The 23366-nt window shown below is 34.2% G+C and overlaps 1 protein-coding gene and 1 pseudogene across 2 annotated transcripts; both read right to left on the bottom strand.

Moving 5' to 3' along the window:
* Positions 1–1426: 1426 nt before the first annotated feature.
* On the bottom strand, positions 1427–7254 carry LOC128233849 (uncharacterized). 2 transcript variants are annotated; one of them, XM_052947704.1, is made up of 5 exons: positions 6334–7254; positions 5898–6017; positions 5425–5487; positions 4118–4305; positions 1427–1500 (listed from the first exon to the last, which is right to left on the bottom strand). In XM_052947704.1, exons 1-5 carry the CDS (start codon positions 6342–6344, stop codon positions 1475–1477), a joined length of 408 nt encoding a protein of 135 aa, XP_052803664.1. In that variant the 5' UTR covers positions 6345–7254; the 3' UTR covers positions 1427–1474. The 2 variants fall into 2 exon arrangements, with proteins under 2 accessions (XP_052803664.1, XP_052803666.1); XM_052947706.1 differs by lacking the exon at positions 1427–1500 and adding an exon at positions 1563–1610.
* A 196-nt stretch (positions 7255–7450) lies between these two features.
* LOC128233848 (uncharacterized) lies at positions 7451–23139 on the bottom strand (annotated as a pseudogene).
* Between the last annotated feature and the right edge of the window lie 227 nt (positions 23140–23366).

The following is a 23366-nucleotide window of genomic DNA, read 5'->3' as shown; positions in this document are numbered from 1 at the left end:
ACATTAACCTTGTACATTAATGTAGGAATTCATGAAGGGATGCAAAAATCCTTGGAAAAATCCTTGGAAGTGTTTGTAGCTTTTATACTTTTCTAATAGATACCTGCAAAAACTGATGTACACTCTTGTACATGGACGGCTGTCTGGCCAGATCCCTCACTCCACCACCATCATACTTGAACCTGTAAACACAATATTACAGTAACCAATGTTAGATGACAACTGATGTACACTTGTAAAAGGACAGCTGTCTGGCCAGATCCCTCACTTCACCACCATCATACTTGAACCTGTAAACACAATATTACAGTTACCAATGTTAGATGACAACTGATGTACATTCTTGTAAATGGACGGCTGTCTGGCCAGATCCCTCACTTCTCCACCATCATACTTGAACCTGTAAACACAATATTACAGTTACCAATGTTAGATGACAACTGATGTACACTCTTGTACAAGGAGGGCTGTCTGGCCAGATCCCTCACTTCTCCACCATCATACTTGAACCTGTAAACACAATATTACAGTTACCAATGTTACATGACAACTGATGTAGACTCTTGTATAAGGACAGCTGTCTGGCAAGATCCCTGACTTCTTCCCCATCATACTTGAACCTGTAAACACAATATTACAGTTACCAATGTTAGATGAAAACTGATATAGACTCTTTTACATGGAGGGCTGTCTGGCCAGATCCCTCACTTCTCCACCATCATACTTGAACCTGTAAACACAATATTACAGTTACCAATGTTACATGACAACTGATGTAGACTCTTGTATAAGGACAGCTGTCTGGCAAGATCCCTGACTTCTTCCCCATCATACTTGAACCTGTAAACACAATATTACAGTTACCAATGTTAGATGAAAACTGATATAGACTCTTTTACATGGAGGGCTGTCTGGCCAGATCCCTCACTTCTCCACCATCATACTTGAACCTGTAAACACAATATTACAGTTACCAATGTTAGATGAAAACTGATATAGACTCTTTTACATGGAGGGCTGTCTGGCCAGATCCCTCACTTCTCCACCATCATACTTGAACCTGTAAACACAATATTACAGTTACCAATGTTAGATGAAAACTGATATAGACTCTTTTACATGGAGGGCTGTCTGGCCAGATCCCTCACTTCTCCACCATCATACTTGAACCTGTAAACACAATATTACAGTTACCAATGTTAGATGAAAACTGATATAGACTCTTTTACATGGAGGGCTGTCTGGCCAGATCCCTCACTTCTCCACCATCATACTTGAACCTGTAAACACAATATTACAGTTACCAATGTTAGATGAAAACTGATATAGACTCTTTTACATGGAGGGCTGTCTGGCCAGATCCCTCACTTCACCACCATCATACTTGAACCTGTAAACACAATATTACAGTTACCAATGTTAGATGAAAACTGATATAGACTCTTTTACATGGAGGGCTGTCTGGCCAGATCCCTCACTTCTCCACCATCATACTTGAACCTGTAAACACAATATTACAGTTACCAATGTTACATGACAACTGATGTAGACTCTTGTATAAGGACGGCTGTCTGGCCAGATCCCTCACTTCACCACCATCATACTTGAACCTGTAAACACAATTTCAATATTGTGAAATCATTAATGTTCGTGGGGCATTAATGTTCGTGGTTTTCGTGGGTAAGGTGATCCACGAATTTAAGATCCCACGAAATATAGACCCTTTATTCACTTTTTCAACTGCCATGTTATGTACACACTAGTTTTTTCGTTACAGAGGTTGCAATTATACAGCGTTTATACCTGTCTCACTGTATATTTTACTATCATTGTTTTGTTAGTACATTATATCTGCCATTAACAAATAATAAACCAAATCAATTTAATGTGTTTTTATGAAACAAATGACAGAAGCCATGTGTTTAAATGTGTGCTGTTAATGAAAATCTCCATGTTTACAAGATGTGCATGATGAGTGTTGGTACTTCATTGTTTTATTTAATAAAATATTTAATCTATTTCATTTGAGGTTACCCAACGTGACAAAGTAGAAAGCAACGCGTTCAATATATTTATTAAACAGAAACGAATGAATAAATATTGAAATAATCTTGTGTACTCAAATATGCGCACCTTTTCCATGTTTTCACAGTTTGCAAAATTCTTAATTGGTATGTAATGGCTTCACCTATCTGTATTTATGATCAGGGTACATCTTCTTTTATGACCATAATACCAAATTAAATCGATAATTGACATGGATATATGCACTAATTGGCATGTCGTACCACTTTAGCGAGTGTCATAAACCGTGTAACCTAGGAGACGGAAATCACGGGCCAGCGGGTGGAGATTATGCAGACAATCTAGGACGATCACATATTCGATTTTTTTACAAAAATGAAAAACCACGAATTCAAATGATTTCACAGTAATCTACATGAAGTTCAATAGAAAAGACTGATTATTAAATTTATCATTAAATAATAATGAATTTTTTTTAAGGATTAAAGTTTATAATATTTTAAATCTATGAATCTAAAAAAAGAACAATAATTACCTAAGAAGTGACTATGTTGAAGACTTAATAAAATTTAAAATCTATTACCTTGTTACTTAACATAGAAAGTAGTGGAATCTTGAATAAAAAGGGAGACCATATAGCAAGACTTGCTGCCCTTGTTTCAAGGGTAAACTTTACATAACTATCAAATGTTAACAAAATGTATTTATAATGAACTTGTAACCCACTGGGTGAGGCCAATTCTTCTCCAGGGGCATAATTTAAATATAAACATGGTAGATAACCAATAAACAATGTTACAAACCAAATATTTAAGCCTTAGGCCTAATAGTATTTGCCAAAAAAAGTTTTAAATCTATTACCATGTTGCTAAAAATAGACAAGAAACGCCGCATTGCGACAAACCAGGTTTTTCATGATTGACAGAAGAACTTCAGCCTGTGTCTGTTTTTCTATTTTTAGTAACAGTGACCTTGACCCTAGGGACCCCAAATACAATCCATTGAAAGGTATCCATAAACTCTTCCTATAGACCAAGTTTGGTCAAGATATGTCAACCCTAACTAAAGTTATTCAGTTTCAACCATTTTTCTATTTTTAGTAACAGTGACCTTGACCTTGACCCTAGGAACCCCAAACGCAATCCCAATAAAGGTACCAATAAACTCTTTCTATAGACCAAGTTTGGTCAACATATGTCAACCCTTACTAAAGTTATTCAGTTTCATAGGTGAGTCTGATGCCGCCCAGTCGCCTGCCCGCCCGCCCGAACAACAACGTTCGTCATTCTAATAACCAGGTTTCACTATGTGAAAACCTGGTTTAAAAAAGTGGAATCTCCAACAAAAAGGGAGACCATATAGCAAGACTTGCTGCCCTTGTTTCAAGGGTAAACTTTACATAACTATCAAATTTTAACAAAATGTATTTATAATGAACTTGTAACCCACTGGGTGAGGCCAATTTTTCTCCAGGGGCATAAGTTGAATAAACATGGTAGATAACCAATAGACATTGTTACACACCAAATATTTAAGCACTAGGCCTCATATAATATTAAGTTTTGTAATTTTTCCTTTAAGTTGCCATGGCAACCAGAGTTCCGCATGGAATTCATTTCTTTGAACAATTTCGAAAAAGCACCAACCAAGGATCAATCCTATGAAGTTTTATAAAAATTGTCCAAGTGGTTCAGGAGAAGATGATGATTATAACCAATTGTTGACATGTTTCCTTAAGGTTGCCATGGCAACCAGAGTTCTGCATGGAATTCATTTCTTTAAACAATTTTGAAAAAGCACCAACCAAGGATCATTCCTATGAAGTTTCATCAATTGTTGACGCCGAACAACGGACAAAGGACGATTGACAACAGACGCCAGACATAGACCGATCACAATAGCTCACCTTAAGCACTTGGTGCTCAGGTGAGCTAAAAATTGTTGGATTTAAAAAATTGCATTTCTGAGCCCAAGTTTCAAACTCGCTGAAAGACATTCGTGAACATGGGCCCTGGAGGTCATTTTAGGTCATCATTATCAAAGCAATGTAATAGGATCAATGTATATTTTTTCCTCATTTCTTGTCACTGACCTGTCGCAGCAACCTCTGCTGTGATTCTCTCCACCTCATGCTCAAAATGGCCGACATCTCTCAATGTTGTAGTTATCTCCCCTGTGAGAGCAGCTCTTCGCTCAAGTAAGGCTTGTTTGGTGTTCTCAAACTGTTCCCCTCCCACATCATAGTTCACTTTGTAACTGGGAGCAGATGTCTTGCTCTTACTAGCAGTAGTTAAGGAAATACTTAGCAAATGTGAATAATAACATAATGTGTAATTATCAAATAGACGGCAGATAAACACATAATGATTTTTAAACACACAATGATTTTTCTGGTTTGCAAATCAATGGTCATTCAAAGAAGATTTTAATAGTACAGGAAAAATTGCCAGTTTTGAACATTCTCCATGACAAACATTATCCGAATAGTTTTTTTATCACAAACTTTAATTCAAGCATGTCAGATTCCAGGGTTTTCCATATAAATGTATAGCTGGGGGTCCTGTGACCCACATGCTGGACAACTCAAATAAGGGGTCTTTGGTTGTTATATTTGCCAATTTCGGTCCCAATTTAATGGTTTACACTCAATGAATGTTTGTTTTGGGGGGTCCCGGGATGAACAGTAAGTCTTAAAATGGAAGTCTCTCTATATATATATTGAAAACTGAGTTGAGTAAATCCTTGGTACATTTTGACTCAATTCTTACAACTGTATGCAAGACCCAATCTTTGCCAGGGATCAAGGTAGAAAAAGATCATAAAACCTGCCAAAATTCATCCTTTTTGGACCTAATGAAATGTTTCTCTATATCAACCCCCAGCAGAAAAGGTACAATGAAACTTAGCAATGCCTTTCTGACCTAATAATCACCCCTACTGATTATCAAAAATGAGGCTGTTTTGAAGATATTACATGATTATAATGTAGACTATAAAATTAATAGGTGGATTTGCTACTTATTTCCAGGATTAAAAGTCATCATCTTAAATACTTTTTTAGTTTCATCATCCATTTACAATTACAGACATTTTAAAGAGAAACTCAAAACAACACAAACGTATACCATTCCATATATGAAATGTATTGTTTAGATTCTAAAAATTATATCATGAAATCAGGCAATTTGTCCTATTCCAGGACATTCAGTTGATATTTTTACACTTCATGTTCTCAACTTTAAAAACCATGGGCCATACAGAATACTCTTATCTTTTGTAATGTTTAAGTATCTTATATAAATATACATGGGAGGACTTCTGCAAATATGGTACGACCTTGTAATGGTATGACTTATTGCTGGTACATGTACAAGTGTTCTTCTAATGTGCAGGACTTACTCTGTAGACTTGACATGCTGTGTCACCCATTGCCAGATTGCAGCTCCAGGCCCTTTACACAGCCTGAAAAGCAGGGAAATTACAATCAAAACATACTTAGACGGACAACTAGAAAAGGCAACAAAAAGAGATTATAGCAAAACAAAATCTGTTCACAAAATTCTCATAATACCTGGTACATGACTGCTCTAACTCATTTTTGCATTTTTGTGTTTTAAGGATATGTTCTGCCATTAAATCTTTCTTAAGTTAATGTGATAATTTCCTTTTTTCTTTGTTCATTGATAACATTCACAATAGCATAATATATGTTTGTGCTATTTCAAAGCATTTGGTTTCTTGTTCAATAATGTTATATGAACATCTGCAAGTCTGACATCAGGTATTTGGGTTTGTTTAATGAAAACGTTATTGTTTACCTAAAATAACACTACATAATTTTTACCAACATCATAACAGGAAATGGAACATACACTTTTAACTTCTCAGGATCTAATGCTGCTGAGTGGGATGACTGTAAATTGAAGTGCATTTCTTGTGTCGTCCATTCTTGCAACTGCCTCGCCAACTCACTTTCTCTGTTCATTTTGGTTCTGAAAGCATATTATGAATACTTATAAATTATGTTAACTGTTTAAAGCTGCACTCTCACAGATATACCATTTTTACAACATTTTTTCTTTTTCTTGGAAAGAGCAAATTTTAACGTAAATATCTGCAAACCAATGATAAAAGATTGCTGACAAAAGATCAGATCGCAGATATTCATATTTCCGTTCAAAAAGTAAATGTTTTGGCTTAAACAGTTTAAGAACAATTGGCCCTAAATCGCTCACCTGAGTAAAAGAGTTTAATCTTTGTAATCAATATAGCTTGATATTTGTTCTCAAAGAATATTGAAAAACATACTGGTCAAACATGTTGCCTGGATAATCAATGACAGGACTTGTCACAGTTGCCTGCACACTGACAGGACTTGATGATTGACTGCACACTGACAGGATTTCGTTCAGTTGCCTGCACACTGACTGGACATTGATGATTGACTGCACACTGACAGAATTTGATTCTCATACCTGCACACTGACAGGACTTTTTTCAGTTGCCTGCACACTGACAGGACTTTGTTCAATTGCCTGCACACACACACAGGACTTTGTTCAATTGCCTGCACACTGACAAAACTTTGTTAAATTGTTTGCACACTGAAATAACTTTTAGTATAGATACATAAACAACAAACAGTGCACCATCCAATAAAATCAATAAACTGCCTTAAGCTCTAATAATCAAATACCAAAACACATTCAGCACCTTCCACTTATATCATTGCTTCTTCCATCTATGTCAACAGAACATCACCTTCCTTCACATGATCTAAATCAATTTTTCTTTAAATCCATAAAGGCTTATTCACTATCCACACAGAAGATAAGATTGTGGCTTAGAATAATCTACATGAAGTTCAATGGAAAAATCTGATTATTAAATTTATTATTAAGTAAAAATGAAATTTCTTCTAAAGAATAAAGTGAATAATAATTATTTGAATCTATGAACCCAAAAAATGAACAATAATTACCTTTAAGTGACTATGTTGAAGACTTAATAAAGGGCTTGGTTCACGAAAGGTAAAAAATGGCCCCATCTGTAATGTGCTTGATTCCTGTGAATTTTGGTAGAACAACCTATGGCAGTTAAAGAATGAAATGTAATATGATGATTCTATCAACATTTCGGTTGCCATGGCAACATATCAATCAAGGGGTATTTTTCAGTTAAAATATATAAATGACAATACCCTGAACATGAATGATGATATATTTTACTTCTAAAGCATTATTGCAACATATATAAAAAAAATTGTTATATACCAGATTTCTGTACTTAATTCAATTAAGAATTAGGATGTTACCATGGATACAATTGCAGTCAAATCATTCTTTGTATATGTTAAATTAATCAAATATGTAATTTTATATTGATATTTTGCATTGATATATTATAAATTGATACTTCAGATAAAGTGATAATATTTCATGTCATTTACAACATAGCTGTATGATGGTTGCTATGGTAACAATGGAACAATATGAATTTACAGTTCATATATGGATTTTTGTGAGTATGACAAAAGCTGTTGTAATACATGTTTTTAAAATTTGTTTCATAGTTTTCATTTTACTCTGTGTAAATATAATTATATAAACAACAAATTAAAGCATTTGAATTATATTGGTAATGAATATTTAGAGTACCTTTTAGAGAAAACATATTTTAAAGTACTAATTCATTAAAAATGACAAGCTAACTGGACATAAAAACAACTTAACAATTCCCAATATGGACTTTGTATAGTCTATTCATATAAATTACCATTAAGCATTTCTGATGCAAAATAACAACTGTTGAAACATGAACACTAAGTCATAAAGTTTATCCTTCAAAAGAACATTAGCATATGTTTGTAGGCTGTTTAAATGCTGCGCCATTTAATCGCTGTCAGAGTCTGAACTATCAACTGTTGGTGGAACAACACTAGCATCATCAACATATTCACTCCAGTCACGAACACCAAGAGCACCCAAAAATCTGTGCTTTCCATAACCCAAGTACCAAATCACTGCTGCACAGTGTGCACACATTCCAACTATCCTTGAACCAGATCTACATTTGCAATACCAACCAAGAATTTCATAATTGTTGAATTTAATCCAAAGATTGTATTGTTTCGCCGAGACATGACGACTTTGTAAACGCACACGAATCAGCCCACTTCTTTCTTTATGTACACGAATGTCTTCATCGCCCTCAAGGTGTTCTTGGATGTATCCAGGGCAAAGCTTCAACTGATAGACACCACATGTGAGGGTCCGTAGTATGTCCTCAGTGAGACGAGGGAAGTCTTCAAGATCAGTGTCAGAAACTGGAACCCACACGGCTCGACTTTTGTCGAGATTGCTCTCCTCAATCTCAGTTTTCAGAGAGTTCTCGAGTTGCTAACTGCAGCATATGTTGTGCGAGTCTGTCATCATCAGAGCATGAAGATGAAAGTGGCGGAAGATATTTGTTTCAAAGTCGCCAATAAATGGAACCTGGCTGTTAGGTAATACTCTGTCTAAGTATTTCCATCTCTTGAGCCGTGCGTTGGCAGACTCAACCACCCATCTGATCTGAAGTTTAAAAGTATGTTTTTAAAAGGGCTATACACTGTATGATGAAATAGCGAAATAAAAAGAAAATTGTCGAAAACTGACTTAAACTTGGTATTGATGTGTACAATGCATTGAAACTAACAGTTTTTTTCGTATTTTTCCATTAAAAAAGTTTATTAGGTATGTCTACCTAGTAGAATTCCTCTCTTATGCGTGATTGGCTCTTCTATGTTATCACGTGATATTACCAAGTTAGGTATATGTCTTAAATATTCAAACCATATAGCGTAAACATTCGTAGCACAGTGGATACAACACTGGACTGCAATTTTGGCGACCCCGGTTCGAACCCGGTCTCCGACTCGATTTTTTTTTTACATTTTGGTTATTATTTTTTTACAATTATGATATCAAAGAGTGCAACATTTCATTAAATAATTGTCCTGAGATTCGATACTGAAAAAACTTTTTTTGGTGCCAATCTGGTGTATAGTCCCTTTAAAAACATTTAATATGAGAACATTTTGTCAACAAGGCGATGACTATAGCTAAATAAGAAAGGCAGTTTCACACCGATATGAATGTCCAACTTAAAGTACAATCTGCTTGAATATTGTCAGTTCTGTCATTTTGTGATTCAAATAAAATGCAGACAATTGGCATGTATATATGAATGTCTTACAGTTGAATAAAATATAGTTAAATTACTTCCTTACTAAATCATGTTCAATATTTGTATTGGAAATACTATTCATAATGATATTCATATTCACACACCTTTCAATTGTTTATACACAGCCGGTACTTATAGGACATCATATCAAATTACGTACATTAATTGTAAAAAAAAATGTCAAACTGGTTTATCTGTGAGGGTGCAGCTTTAAAGCTGCACCTTCACAGATTGATAAGTTTTTTGCAAATTATTGTCTCAGAATCAGCTGATTTTGGCATGAATGCCTTCAATTGGGCCATATAACTTACAATGTAACAGATCTCAATTGTTTGGAAAGCAGATTTTTTCTTAAAGCTTTAGTAAAGTTTTTAACCTCATTTTTCTAACTTAAATATGAAAAACTGCGATCTGATTTTTTGTCAGCAGTATCATATCTCTACTTTCGCGACATTAACTCAAAAATTGGCTCAATTAAAAGAAAATAAAAAAACTAAAAAAAGAAGTTGTCAAAACGGTCAATCTGTAAGAGTGCAGCTTTAATATATATCATACCATATTTATTAGAAGTGTCATTATGGTGCTGGACTTGGCCCTTACTTACGATTATAAAGCATGTGCAATGAATTAAGATCCTGAAATAATAAAAGAAGATTGATACCTTCGTGACAAGCCTGCTAGTGTTGGCGACCTCGGTTTGGAACTGGGTCTCACCTTTTGGCAAAAATGAAGGCATCTTTGACTGTATTCCCAGATCCTAAAAAAAGATATGTATGTTTAATAAACATTATATTGATTATTTATATTATTAAAGAAATATAAACTTTTGCTGCTCATTATATGAAATGGAAATCGAATTCAAAGATAGATTCAAAGGGCAAATCACATAACTTTTTTTTTCTTTCCTATAGATACATCTTTTTAAACAAAATATCATAGTGAAAACTATTGATAAATATGTTGATACATCTGCCCTACCTCTAATAGCTGCAGGGAATCCCTAAACCCTCTGTCCACCACAAATATGTCACCAGGATGGACATACGATTTGATATCCTCAACGTTTGTATTGATGATATGGTTGAGGATTTTTGCATCATTGTTCTTTTCATCAGACAGGTAAGGGCCAAGTACAGACATGTAATGGCCACTTGTTGTTACAATCACCATTGGCTTAACAAGTGGCCTCCCCTTGTGCATGTTGTATGACCTGCGTTGGAAATGATGGTTTTGGCTTTTTTGGATATATATGTATGTTCCATCCAAAACTAAAATCAGACGTGAACTGTCTCCAGCTTCATCAACAAACAACGATCGGGCGAGTTGGCGTGTGTGTTGATTAATTACTTTTTGCCTTGAAATATGGTTAAATCCTAAATTGAGAGGTAAAAAGTTTTCCTTTAAAGTTTGTCTTGTTGTAGCGATTGCTCTTCGAACACTTGATTTGGAAATACCAAATATAATTGACAGAATAGTATTTGAAAGTCCTGATTTTAATTTAAAGAAAAAAATTCCGACTGTTGTGAGAATATCTCTGACAGGGGTGTTACGGATACGTCCCTCCACACCAGCAAAAATATCCCGAATGGCCTCCTTGTTAAGTCCGGTGAGATCAACATATTCCTCATTGTTCAGCGTGTTGAAGTCAAATCGTTTTTGGGTCTTGTTACATGATGCCCTCAACTTGTTCAATAGTTCCAACACAATTGCACGGTTTACAAATGCAGATTCAGATGCCTTGACAGATTGGAGGGCTTCATCTTTTATTTGGGATTCATCCATGTGGACCGGACAGCATCTTGTGCCACTTTTGATGATTACATTCCGCTGAACAAAAGCTGTGAATCTTGCCTCTGATGGCACAACTATAAGCTTGGGTCCAGGTCTCTTACAAATAAAGCACCGTGAATGAGATTTGGGTGTTGAGGGGATATTCAGTCTAACGGATGGAGGGCTAGCAAATGAGGTTTTCTTTGATACTGGAGGTTGATATTCCTCATTGTCACTTTGGTCAATGAGTTTATTATCGAAATTTTCAACAGGTGATAGCTTGTAAAAGTGCTTTATACGGCATTTGTTGCAGAGTACATCAGTGTCCTTCAATTCAATTGGCAGGCGCTTAAGTATCAGTTGCTTAAGTTCTGAATTTATTTTACGTCTATTTTTTGGATTTGTCCGTGTTTTACATACAACACACTGGAATGGAAGCCGTACTCCTGGCATCTGAAATATTACGGATGAATGTATATTTTATCATGCAATAAAAACAGCAAAAAATAATTTTTTTTTAAATTGTTTTTAATTATCTGTTTCACTCCTATTGTATAAATAACAATAATAATAATAACAATGAATGATTCTCCTTGATCATTAACGATATTAAAATTAAAAATGTTTTACAAGTGAAGAATTAAAAAAAAAAATAGTTACCCTGGGGGGACTCTAACCACCGTACTCCGACTTTGTAGTCAGGCGCTCTATCCATTACACCAATACCCCATGGGTACCAAGTAGAGTTTATCAGATCCTTAAATTACATTGAAAACGTAACTTAATCAGCAATCAAGTGTTATTAATTTCAAAATATATATTTAATGTTGTAATAATCATATTTGTACATTTTCAATACATGTACAGTTTAAATAATTAAACATATGATCACCTCGTGCGAACAAAATAACTCGTGTTATTAATAGAACATAGCGACAGACGTACTTATATATTTATTCGTTTAAAAAAGGCACATTTAACAATTTATGGTGCAAAATCAAAAGGCCAGTAGGTTGAATGTATGTTATAGAAGTATTTAATTAAGGTGTTTATAATATTACCATATAAACGAAGTGTCTACTTTATTTACATCGTTGTGACATTGAAAGCTGCTAACAGACGCATTTTTCTTTTTACCGCAAAGAAAAATAGTGGGAAATAAAATATGCTATGGAATCGTCATATGTCGGGAGAGTGTTTTTTCGTTGATGTTGTTTTCTTAACTGTTTAAGTATCATTTCTTTGACAATATAATATATGTTTATTTCAAATATACAGCACATGCGTGGAAAACTGCAAACAATTCAAAAGCATAACAATTCCACATGCCTGATTTGCCCTCCAGAAAAAGTTAAAATCGACCAACGGATGCGATAATTTTCTTTTTTTGAATGTGGCGGCAGCGTTCACCAGTTACGAACTTTTCATATTGCATTTGGGGTGTAGGGCAGAGGTTGTTGTAAAAATATTATGACTGGTGAGAAATGCCCCCACATTCAAAATCTAAAAAAAACGGCACAAACACGGCACAAAAACGACCATTTTGGTAAAAGTATGGTTTCTTTAGGCTGAAATTATTAACGCAAAAACACAATATTTTTAAAAAATATATATATAGCAAAAACACATGATAATTATTCTTTGTAAAAACAGTGAAAATGATGCTGGGATGGGAAATTTACAATATGGTGAAAACCGGTGCCATCCATGTACTTTCGTGAACCAAGCCCATTAAAATTTATTCCCTTCTTACTAAAAATAGAAAGTAGTGGAATCTCCAACAAAAAGGGAGACCATCATTTGCGTCCCATTTTTCAATTCCAAGTCCATCGCCACCAGCTAGTATGCTTTTCATCATCGAGTCCTCTTCCCTGCAATTCAAGTGTCTTCACTCATTTTTAGCAAAGCTAACCAATATATCAGGATTAAACTGCACACTAAAAATACAATTAAACAATTGGATGACAATGTCCTAATAGATAGATATTCCTTCACCAAACATTAGCATATTCATTCAACACAGATAAACCAATGTTCCTGAACATAGGCCAGTCAAGATAAAACAATGTTATAAGGTGTTACACATTGATTCAATTGCTGATGATAGCTTTCATTTTGTTACCCTATCATAACAGTTTCTATGTCCTTTTCCATTCTGTCATTTGGAATGAAGTCATGGGAATGTTGTAGTATTCCAGTCACATCCTTGGTCTGGTTTTCACTGTAATGATGACGTATGATATACTATACCAAGGGGTATCTGAAAAACATGAAGGAAATACACATTCACTATTTTACAAACAAAAGCAATTTATGATAAAACAAAATTCATCCATCTTAAATATAGTATCACATGGAATTTAAAAAGTCAATACAGGTTCAGACATCATTATGCAAAAAAAAAATGAACATAATATGGAAAGGTACTCGGAGCAATGCTTTATTTATATGGCCATTTTTTGCCGTAAGAATGGGAAGCCTTGCTTTAAATTGTAACTCAAATTATACTCATAATGGAGTAGTTAAGTTGATGGTAACAAACCAAGTGATACTTCCTCACTTGTGCTCTATGAAGCATTGTGGCAGGCAGTTTAACATCTTATGTTACAAAACTGCATGCATATTTATATAATCCTTGTTTGTAATATGATAATTAACAAGAGCTGTCACAGGAAATTGACAAATTCCCAGACTTTGCTTTGTTGGCGTTATAGAAAAATGACTGGCATACAAACAAATGGACAGATCTAAATGCTATCATATAAATAACCATTGTAAGACCTGTGACATGAACAATGTCATCTTGCAGTGTTAAATTGTCCTCGAGGCTTGGGAGAAACATCGGATTATCCCTTCCATGACGATTAATAGAGGGCATGATATCGTCTTAAAAACAAGCTACATTACTAGAATTCATTCATGTCATTATGTTCAGAGGTCATATTTCAGACATTTATTTTGTACATTACAAGTGAGTTTTGGGCCTTCTCTTCCTTCAATAAAAATATTGGTTGTACAGTATATGACCGTTGTCATTTCTTTTAGCAGCATTTCCATGCTAATCTGTGATTTGTGATAAAGCTGTCTGCTACCACTCTTTTTTCCAAGCTGATCTTAACTCAACCATTTGGTCTTCCTCTACATGTATGTTGGATAGATGTTGCTTTCATGTTTCTAGTCTTAATTAATCTATATAGAATAAAAATGATTCGCAAAACATCGCCAAACAATATCCCTAAGCCAAAACCTTTCGGGGGGAAGGGGGAAATTAACAAACCTTAACTTGGTACTTGGAACTGCGCAGTGTTCGCAGTTTGTGGCCCCTTCTCTGTGCACCATGTTGGAATGGAATTGCTAAAATAATTATAAAAAATACAAACAGTATCATTCAGTATGCTTTAAACAACGAAGTCAAGCAATAAGCTTTAAAGCTGCACTCTCACAGATTTAGCATTTTTACAACTTTTTTATTTTTTGTCTTGGAAAGATCAATTTTTTGCGTAAATATCTGCAAACCAATGTTATAAGATTGCTGATAAAAGATCAGATCGCAGATTTTCATATTTCCATTCGAAAATTAATGTTTTATGGCTTAAACCGTTACTAACGATTTAAGAAAAATGCATAAAACATCAATTTTTGAACTTAAATATAAAAATCTGCGATCTAATATTTTGTCAGCAGTCTTATATAACTGGTTTCCATGGATTTTCGCAAAAATTGACTTGTTCCAAGACAAAAGTTTAAAAAGATGTCAAAAGGTTCAGTCTGTGAGAGTGCAGCTTTAAGGATATAAATTGATAAAATTTTATTGTTTTGCAAAATTTCAATGTCTGCTGGCATTCATATGTACCTGCAATGATTAATAATTTGATAATGACAAATCTGCAGTTTTAAAGCAGATAATTACTGTTTAATGGCCGGTCAATCAAGTTTGGTGGATATTGCATAACGGGCCATGATACACTGAATTCTGCTCCTGGCCCTTTACACATCCTGAAAAGCAGAGAACTTACAATCAAACCATAATTAAACTAGCAACTAAAATAGGCAGCAAAAAGAGAGAAAAACAAATTATCTTCACAAAATTGTCAAAATACTAACTGGGTACATGACCGCTCTAACTTATTTTTGTGTTGAATTATGTTGTGCCATTAAAGATGCACTCGCACTCCCAGATAAGATTTACACAATTTATGAATATTGTTTAAATATTCCAAAAAGGATGAATAAATGTCCAAAACAATGGTTCTTATGAAGGACACCGAGTTTAATTAGAAAGAAATGAGCATAAAATACGGTATTTCTACCTTATGAGACTATAGTTCACCACAGTAAATCTTTTAGCATTCACCAATCATTAAATATGTTTGCGCTTTCTGCTATTAAATACATGGTTACAGTATTGAAAATTTACTAGTCATCAGGTATTTGGGTTACTTCAATGAAACCTTAACTTTGAAGCTAAAATTACACTACAGAAACTATTACCAACATCATAACAGCAAATGGAACATACACTTTTAACTTCTCTGGATATCACGCTGCTGAATGGGACAACTGTAAGTTGAAGTGCATTTCTTGTGTCCATTCTTGCAACTGCCTCGCTATCTCGCTTTCTCTGTTCATCTTGGTTCTGAAAGTAATTATGAAGACTTAAAAATCATGTAAACTGTTAAATGCTATATATCAAACTTATAATTTAACTAATTTAATCAGCAGTAGGTTACCAAGTATTGGAATTCTATATATACACATGCTTTATTTAGGCGAAGCTTATTTGGGGAAGATGACTCATACCCTTCAAGTTGTGAATTTTTTATTGTAGATGTTAGAAATTGCAAAAAAAAAATCATGAATAAAAGTGAACGATACAGAAGAATTGATCAATTAATAAAAAAGTTTCAATTGCTATAAATGTCTCTGACTTTGTCAAGTTTTAGTCAAATTGAACCAATTTTTCCTCTGAAAATGCAACTTTGGAAAAATATACTCTTTCTGTCATTGAAAATATAGCTTAATATATATAACATTTATTATATAGCATAATGGCTAAAACACAACAGAAAAAAAGCCCTGATAAATGACAAACAGTTTTTTCCACATACTGTACACCTACAAATAAATAATAAAATATATATAATAGTTGGAAATAGTTTTGTTTACTGAGTAGCATGCTCCGCCGCATTGACTTCTTTTGATCCTTCCCCTATATAAGTTGTAACCATAAGATACAGCAACTAACCCATTAAGATTAAGAAGGCAAGTATTTCTAAATTATTGCAAGTATTTGTAGAGTTCTATCTATTGTTATTGTTATATTTAAAAAAAAGCTTTGAACTGGAATTTAATTCCAGGTGTAAGTTGTTAAGCCAAGAATTAAGTAGCTTGGCAAGATTTCATTTTATACAGTTTAAACAGCAATACACAGACATCTGTAAGAATATTTACATTATTATTAGATTTTGGTGCTTTCAAATATACAATTCTGCTGTTTTTTTTATACATGTTTACACATTACTAGATCAAATTTCATAAATATAAACAGATTAAAGGGCACTTCCAGATTTAGCCACAATATAATCAGTAATTCTCAATAGGCAGGTGCAAATCGGCGGGGCAAATAACTAAATTTCAAATATGTTCTTATAATTTTATTATAACAAGAATTTATAACTTTGAACCTTTGTCAACAAGAAAATAACAATAAACTCATCAAGACAACATTGTGTTACCTCAATTTAAGGATCGGAAAATAGTGACCATGATAATCAATATTTCATTATAGAATGTTCGTTACATGACACTCTCTTTTTTAAAATATGTTTAAATTTGATTTGTTACGGTTAAATACAAGCTAAAACATAGTCTTTAAGCAGATAATGCCTTGAACGTATGTTTGACATAAAATGTAATTGAAATAACGCATTATTTTCAAAAATTGGAAGCCTCAAACATGCAGCTAAATACAACGCCGTTTCTGTTGTAAAATGTGAAAAGGATTTTAATTATCTAAATGGTGAAAGTTCCAAACTTGAACTCTATATATCTCACTACATTCGCGAGAAAAAATACAAATGTAGCATAAATGAGTGGTTGGCATGTAACTGTGAAACCAATGGCTCAAAGTTTGGTTTATAAAGCTTTTTATTAACATAAGGCAAAAAGTAACGAACATTTCGTAAAATGTGTTAATTGAACATTGCGGAAAACAATTAAACAACACTTATGCAACGGGAATACAACATATTTAAATACATTTGGTTAGTTCACAAAGCTTTAATACCATGATTTTGAATTACTTTATCAGTTGATATACTTTGCAAATTCGAACATCCAACATAAATGCTTCTATCTTCTTTAACAGTCCCTATTTCTGTATATGTTGAAGATTATTCAAACATGAGAGGATATATTAAAGCAGCTTACGGTCCCTACCAGAAAAACAACATTAAACTAACTTAACTGATAACTTATTTAAATCAAATACATCATATATGACATAATATGGTTCCAACTATACATTGATATGTCCGTTACCGTTTCCAAGGTAATATGCAATATGTAATTCATGCAAACCAACACTATATACAGTGTCCCTTAGAGTATTGCTCAAACATTGCACTTGTCTGTAATTGTTAATAAAGGCAAAATGTTCAAGTAAACAATTATAAATGATTTCATAGCACATAGTCACATCGTCGTAACAAACATTTCCGTTCAGTAACACATGTTAAGTTTTACTTTTCGCTTTGTTCATTTAAAAGTTGTTCAACATCCATTTTTTCTCCATCGGATAGTTTGAATAGCCTCTTTGTCTTTCCGGTTGGAACTGGTTCATTTAATGTTGTGATGATATCTGAACATTTTATCCAGATAATGTCAGGACGGCTGGGCCACTGGAACAAACCTTTTTTCCTTTCCATAAAGGATATTTCTACTTCCATATCTTCTTCATCTGTGTCTGTTATTTTACCTATATACCAATTTGAACCATACTTTGCAGCTACATAGCAATCTTTTTCAAACGGTACTGTATCCGGTCCATTTGTTGAGTTTTCAGGTGTGTTTTCTTCAAGTCCAACTACAACACTTTCAATAGTTTCAGTTTCACTAGTGACTTTTGTTTTCACCTTCTCTATGGTTTCTCTTCTCCATGATCCGCATGTTAACTCCTCGGACATGCAAACTGAACAATAACAACTGGTATCGCGAACAGATACTTCAGAATTACCCCGACCTGTAATTGCATGAATTTTCATTGTCCCACTTATTGCTTTTATGTCTCTCTTCTGGTTCAGTTGAACAGCCTTCGCCTCACATTCTCCCTTTGCAACGTAAAGAAACTTTATGTTCTGCAAATTACATATCTCTGACTGTGTCCATGCATAGAAGTCCTGGGGATTTTGAATTGTTGCTTTTCCAGTGTTAACAGCATCGTCTGCCATTCTCTTAGTTACTCCTCCAAGGCCGTCACAGTCCTTTCCCGTGGCCGGACTCAAAATAATTCCATTTTGCGTCACAGCCATGAAACTCCTTGTGGTTTGCAACTTCCAGAAAGATGTACTTGTTCCTGTACTGGGAAGTAGGACTATCTGTCCAGTAGTGAATACATTAAACATCCGAGCAGATAAGTCTTACTTCCCTTAGGATAGATTCCATGAACGTTAATACAGTATTGGAGGAATGAGCAAGTTCATCAGACACTATGACAAAACTCTTGTATTTCAGGTCAGTTGTTCCAGATGGTCGATAATAGATGACAAATGGGTGCAATGTTACACTTGTCATGTTCCAGTATGCTGATTGGATCTCATTCAGCGTTTTGCAGCTATAATTTTCAGCAAAATCCATTTGCACAATTACATTGTTTTCAGGCAAGTTGTCTTTCAAACGTCTGATTTCCTCGTATTGTACTCTAACTCGATTTACATGGGCTTCAAAGTCTTCTGTTTGAGCTTCTGTATGAGCTACAAAGTCCTTCTTTGTCATTTTTTGTTCCACTATCCTCATAACCATTTTCTTTTTTCCCTTTTCTTCAACTGCAATGCGTTTTCACTGACTCACAACTATTTCGTCATTGTTCACTGTATCATTTATGTCTTTAATGAAGCTTTCCTTAGTGTCAAGCATTTTTTCTGCATTCACTGATACTTTAACATTTTCGTTTCTGGCCGCTTTCAATGTGAGAGACATATTCTGATGTCGAGTACACAGACATGTCGATCTGTTTATAAAGGAAGCTAGTAATATGTTTTTTGGTCGAATTCTGTAAAAAGAGGCAAGCAACAATTTGGTCGTTGGGTTTTCCGCTAAAAACTTTTGGTGCACATTCTACATGTAATCCGTCAAGACACGTGATTGTTTCTTCTCATTATCAGCCTTTTTAAAATCTTTCTTCCCAGGCATCATTCGACTATTGTCATCTCTTTCCATAAAAGAAATTACCTTCTCTTTGTTCTTATAAATTTCTTTTCGTCGTCTTAGCCGTTCTTTGATATGCGTTTAGTCGAAACACGACCTAATTTGTTTCTGCATAATCCGGTTTGTTTACTCGCCATCTTCACACATCTGTACTTCTTCAGGATCTTACCCCCAATAAGACTATGCAAAGTATGTCTACGGTGTTTCTGTGCCTGCTCTCTCGCAATCTCAACCTCTTTACAAAGGACATTGCTAAACAACAGTTGTTTTCTAACAGCCTTGGATTGAGTTTCATTCAACCCAAGATGTCTTACTTGCATGTTTGTCTTTGATCTTGGAGTGAGTTGATTTCCATGAACCTTTTTAGATCTCTGTAATGTTCTCAGTCTGTTTCTGTACTTCTTTTGAAGGTTCTCGTATTTCTGTTCTAAGGATTTAACCTTTTGTTTGTATTTATTGAGATTGTTTTGCATTCTAACTCGTGACCCACGAGCACGTGCAGGAAAGTTCATTTGTACCACAAATCGACTGGGTCCTGCTTCAGGTGTCACTATAGAAGATGAGCTGTCGTACCCGCTAGTACTTAGACCGTCATGTTCATTGACATTATTGTTTACCTCTGCTTGTTCCAGCACCTTCTTCTTCTGTCTGTATGTTTTCAAATAGTCTCTATTCTTTTTGTTTCTCTTAGCACGTTCTGCTCGGCTGAGTAGACTGCTTTGTATATACGTTGCCTTTCTTCTTTGTCTTTCCTTCGATAGATACGTCTCATTGTTTTTTTCTTTTAACCTTTGCCTATAGGCCTTCTGAATTTCGGCTCTGGACTTCCCCATTATGTCTGAAAAAGATTTTTTTTTTTGAAATGTTCGTTACTGACATTGAAATGTTCGTTACTCATCTTAAGAAGAAAATGTAGCCATTGTAACAACATGAAACCATGCCGTTGTACTGCACAGTAATTAAAAATACATCGTTCAACGACATCAGATAAAAAATAACTGGACTTAAGAGGGTTAATGTACAAACGATCCATCAATATAAAAAGGAATGTAGCATATGCGTTTTTTGAATAGCATCTGCCAACTGCTGATATTTTATTTATATATGGCAGGTATAATTAGGTTTTTTTTTCTATCTTAAACCACCTTATAAAAGGGTTAAGAAAAAGAAAGCATAGTTCACTACATATTTGATTAACAAAGTAGCAACAGCAAAATATTTGAAATGTTCGTTACCATGCGGTAACGAACATTTCACTATAATGCACATGCTTTAACCAGTATTTACGTACATGCACATGAAGATTTCCATGACCATTAAAAAGAAAAAAATGTTTAGGATCACAAGTAACAAATGCCAATAGATGTCTGTAAATGAACCTACCTTTGCACCAGCAAACAATCTCGTGTAAAACACTTGTTTACGACAAGAAAACATAAGCGTCGGCCATATTTCCCGCTCAAATGACGAAAGTATGACGTCATAATGAATCGTCATGATCGTACAAAAAAATACACCCATTTATTTACATTTGAGTAACGAATATTTCAGTAACGAACATTTCAAACGATTGTATGCCATAAAGTTTTGAGAGAGTTGAAAGCTTCACCATGTTAACTTTTAAATATGTAAAACTTCATGCACAAGGCTCAGCGTCAACGAGTTAAAAAGCAGTACTGCTAGACTGTAAAGTTATGTAAAGTACGATAACGAACATGTCAGTTTGATATGGAATTCTTCAGTCGGCATTGTGCAAAACAACATGTAACAAACACTTTTTTCGCTAAATAACTGATATGTTGCATATGATTTGAACGATGTTTGATTAAGATAAATATGTGAAAAGTGTAAATCTGTAATAGATTACCAGGATCATTTAACCTTATTCGGCGACATTGTTTTTTCTACATTTAAAGGGCAGCATTTGACTTCAGTCCTGACCCACTGACGTAATTTAACCGAGCAAAGTGGTTGTGTCAATGTATTATATGAGAATAAACACTTTATTTCCTTATGTGTTTTAATAATATGAAGTTAATATGTAGGAACGTTGAGCCTTTTGCTCTGGCGACAGTAGCGAACATGTCATTTAAGCACATATAAAATCTTTTTTTTTCACTAACTTTAAAGCTTCAAATAATTTTCTTTGCACATGTTCTTAACAAACATTAAGCACATTACATGCATACATTAACGATTCTGGAATCTGATAAATCGCGCCCAAAACCGCCGGTGACACTAATTGCACCTTCTTATTGAGAATTACTGAATTACTTTAGATATAAGATGATGGCTGCTATCCCAACTGTAAGAACTACAACATATGGGTGCAATTCTTTCAGCTCCGGTGCCCCTAAACTCTGGAACTCCCTTCCGCAACATTTCAGGGAAGAAACTAATTTTAATCATTTCAAGAGTTTAGTCCGGGCATGGAGCGGAGATAACTGCAAATGCTCATTTTGCATATAAGAATGCTGTCATATATCATGCTGTAAAATGTCTTAATCAAAGATATGTTGGATGGGACCTAGCGAGCTTAGACTGCCTAGGCAGCTGGTCTCTTTCAATGTGTCTTTGATTTAAATAATGTTAATTAATTGTGACTTCTTTTGTTTTATTTCCATGCTAAATGCATTGTCATATTACCTTGTGATTAGTATTTTCGATTAACTTATGCTTTAAATTATGCTAATTTACCTTCATTTTATATATAGCCTAATGTCTATCAACTGCCAAATATGTTTTTGTGATTTTATTATAAGAATTATTTATTTGTTTCAAGTGTACATGCTGTACTGTATATTATTATTTGCATGCACTGATGTGTGTGATATATTAGTTACATAAATTATGCTTTTTTATTATGTCGGTCAAAAGCTATTCATAGCTTATGTTAAACTTTTGATGATAGTACCCGACAATAAATAAATATTGACTTGACTTGACTTGAATACACATACAGGGAACTTTTTTTAACTTTTGGATATTCATTTTGTTCCCTAAACGCCACTGTACTGATTCATACCAATGTAAAATATATTCTTCAACTGTAACTACACAATATTTAACACTGCATTGTTAAATAAAAACACAAAAGATAAACATGAATTATTTAAGCCAATACTACACTTCAGTGTTTTATGAAACACAAATTTAGATCGATCTGTCAACAAAGCATCGCCATTTTTTAACTATTTAGCAGGTGCCCGTTATCTTTCGGCTCAATATACTTAGCGCAAATATGGACACGTAGAGTCGCCAACACAAAATTCAAAGACTCTGAAGCATCTGTTTATATAATATGGACTATTCCAGATTATAATATCTGGATACTACTTATTTACATTAACTAAATATAAGTGCAGCCCATAATAGTAAAGCAGTTTCTTAAATAACTATCCAATCATTATGACAGACAACTTTGGTGTGACAAAGGCTGCACCCAATAAAGCGCAATCGTTAAGATTAATAAATAAAAAGGCAATGTCACTGACGGATATCGTACCAGTTGCAAGCAAGATCATAGAATTATGTATTAAATAAAGGTTGATCGCTACCAATCACATTACCAGTCAAATATTTTCATTAATTGTGCCAAGAAAAGAAATTATATGAGCGGAATATCGAGAAATAGCTGAACAATTAGGAAAGTTCTTGTACTGTATTTGTCCGAATTTGCCGCCAGAAGTTTTCAATTCTTTAACCCAAAGAAAAAGTGTAAAAATAGCCTCATGATGATTTCAATATTTAACCTAAAGAAATATAACCTCAAGCAATAGTCACTGTCGCTGTCGGTGCTTAAACCCGGTAACCGGTATCAAAATCACGACCGTCTGATCACAATGTGCAAAAAAACTTGAGCAACGCCCAACTAAACTTATTGTTGCTATTGAAAGAAAATGCAGATGGTAATAGCAACA

The sequence above is a fragment of the Mya arenaria genome, chromosome 5, assembly GCF_026914265.1.
Source record: "Mya arenaria isolate MELC-2E11 chromosome 5, ASM2691426v1".
Classification (NCBI taxonomy): domain Eukaryota; kingdom Metazoa; phylum Mollusca; class Bivalvia; order Myida; family Myidae; genus Mya; species Mya arenaria.
This window is presented reverse-complemented; position numbering and strand designations above follow the sequence as displayed.

Excerpts from the sequence above, each read along its gene's own strand:
- LOC128233849 (XM_052947704.1), bottom strand. Across the intron at positions 4,306-5,424 it reads CAGCATGTCAAGTCTACAGA|TAAGAGCAAGACATCTGCTC; the intron begins GTAAGTCCTGCA and ends AACTACTGCTAG. Across the intron at positions 1,501-4,117 it reads AGCAGAGGTTGCTGCGACAG|GTTCAAGTATGATGGTGGAG; the intron begins GTCAGTGACAAG and ends TTGTGTTTACAG.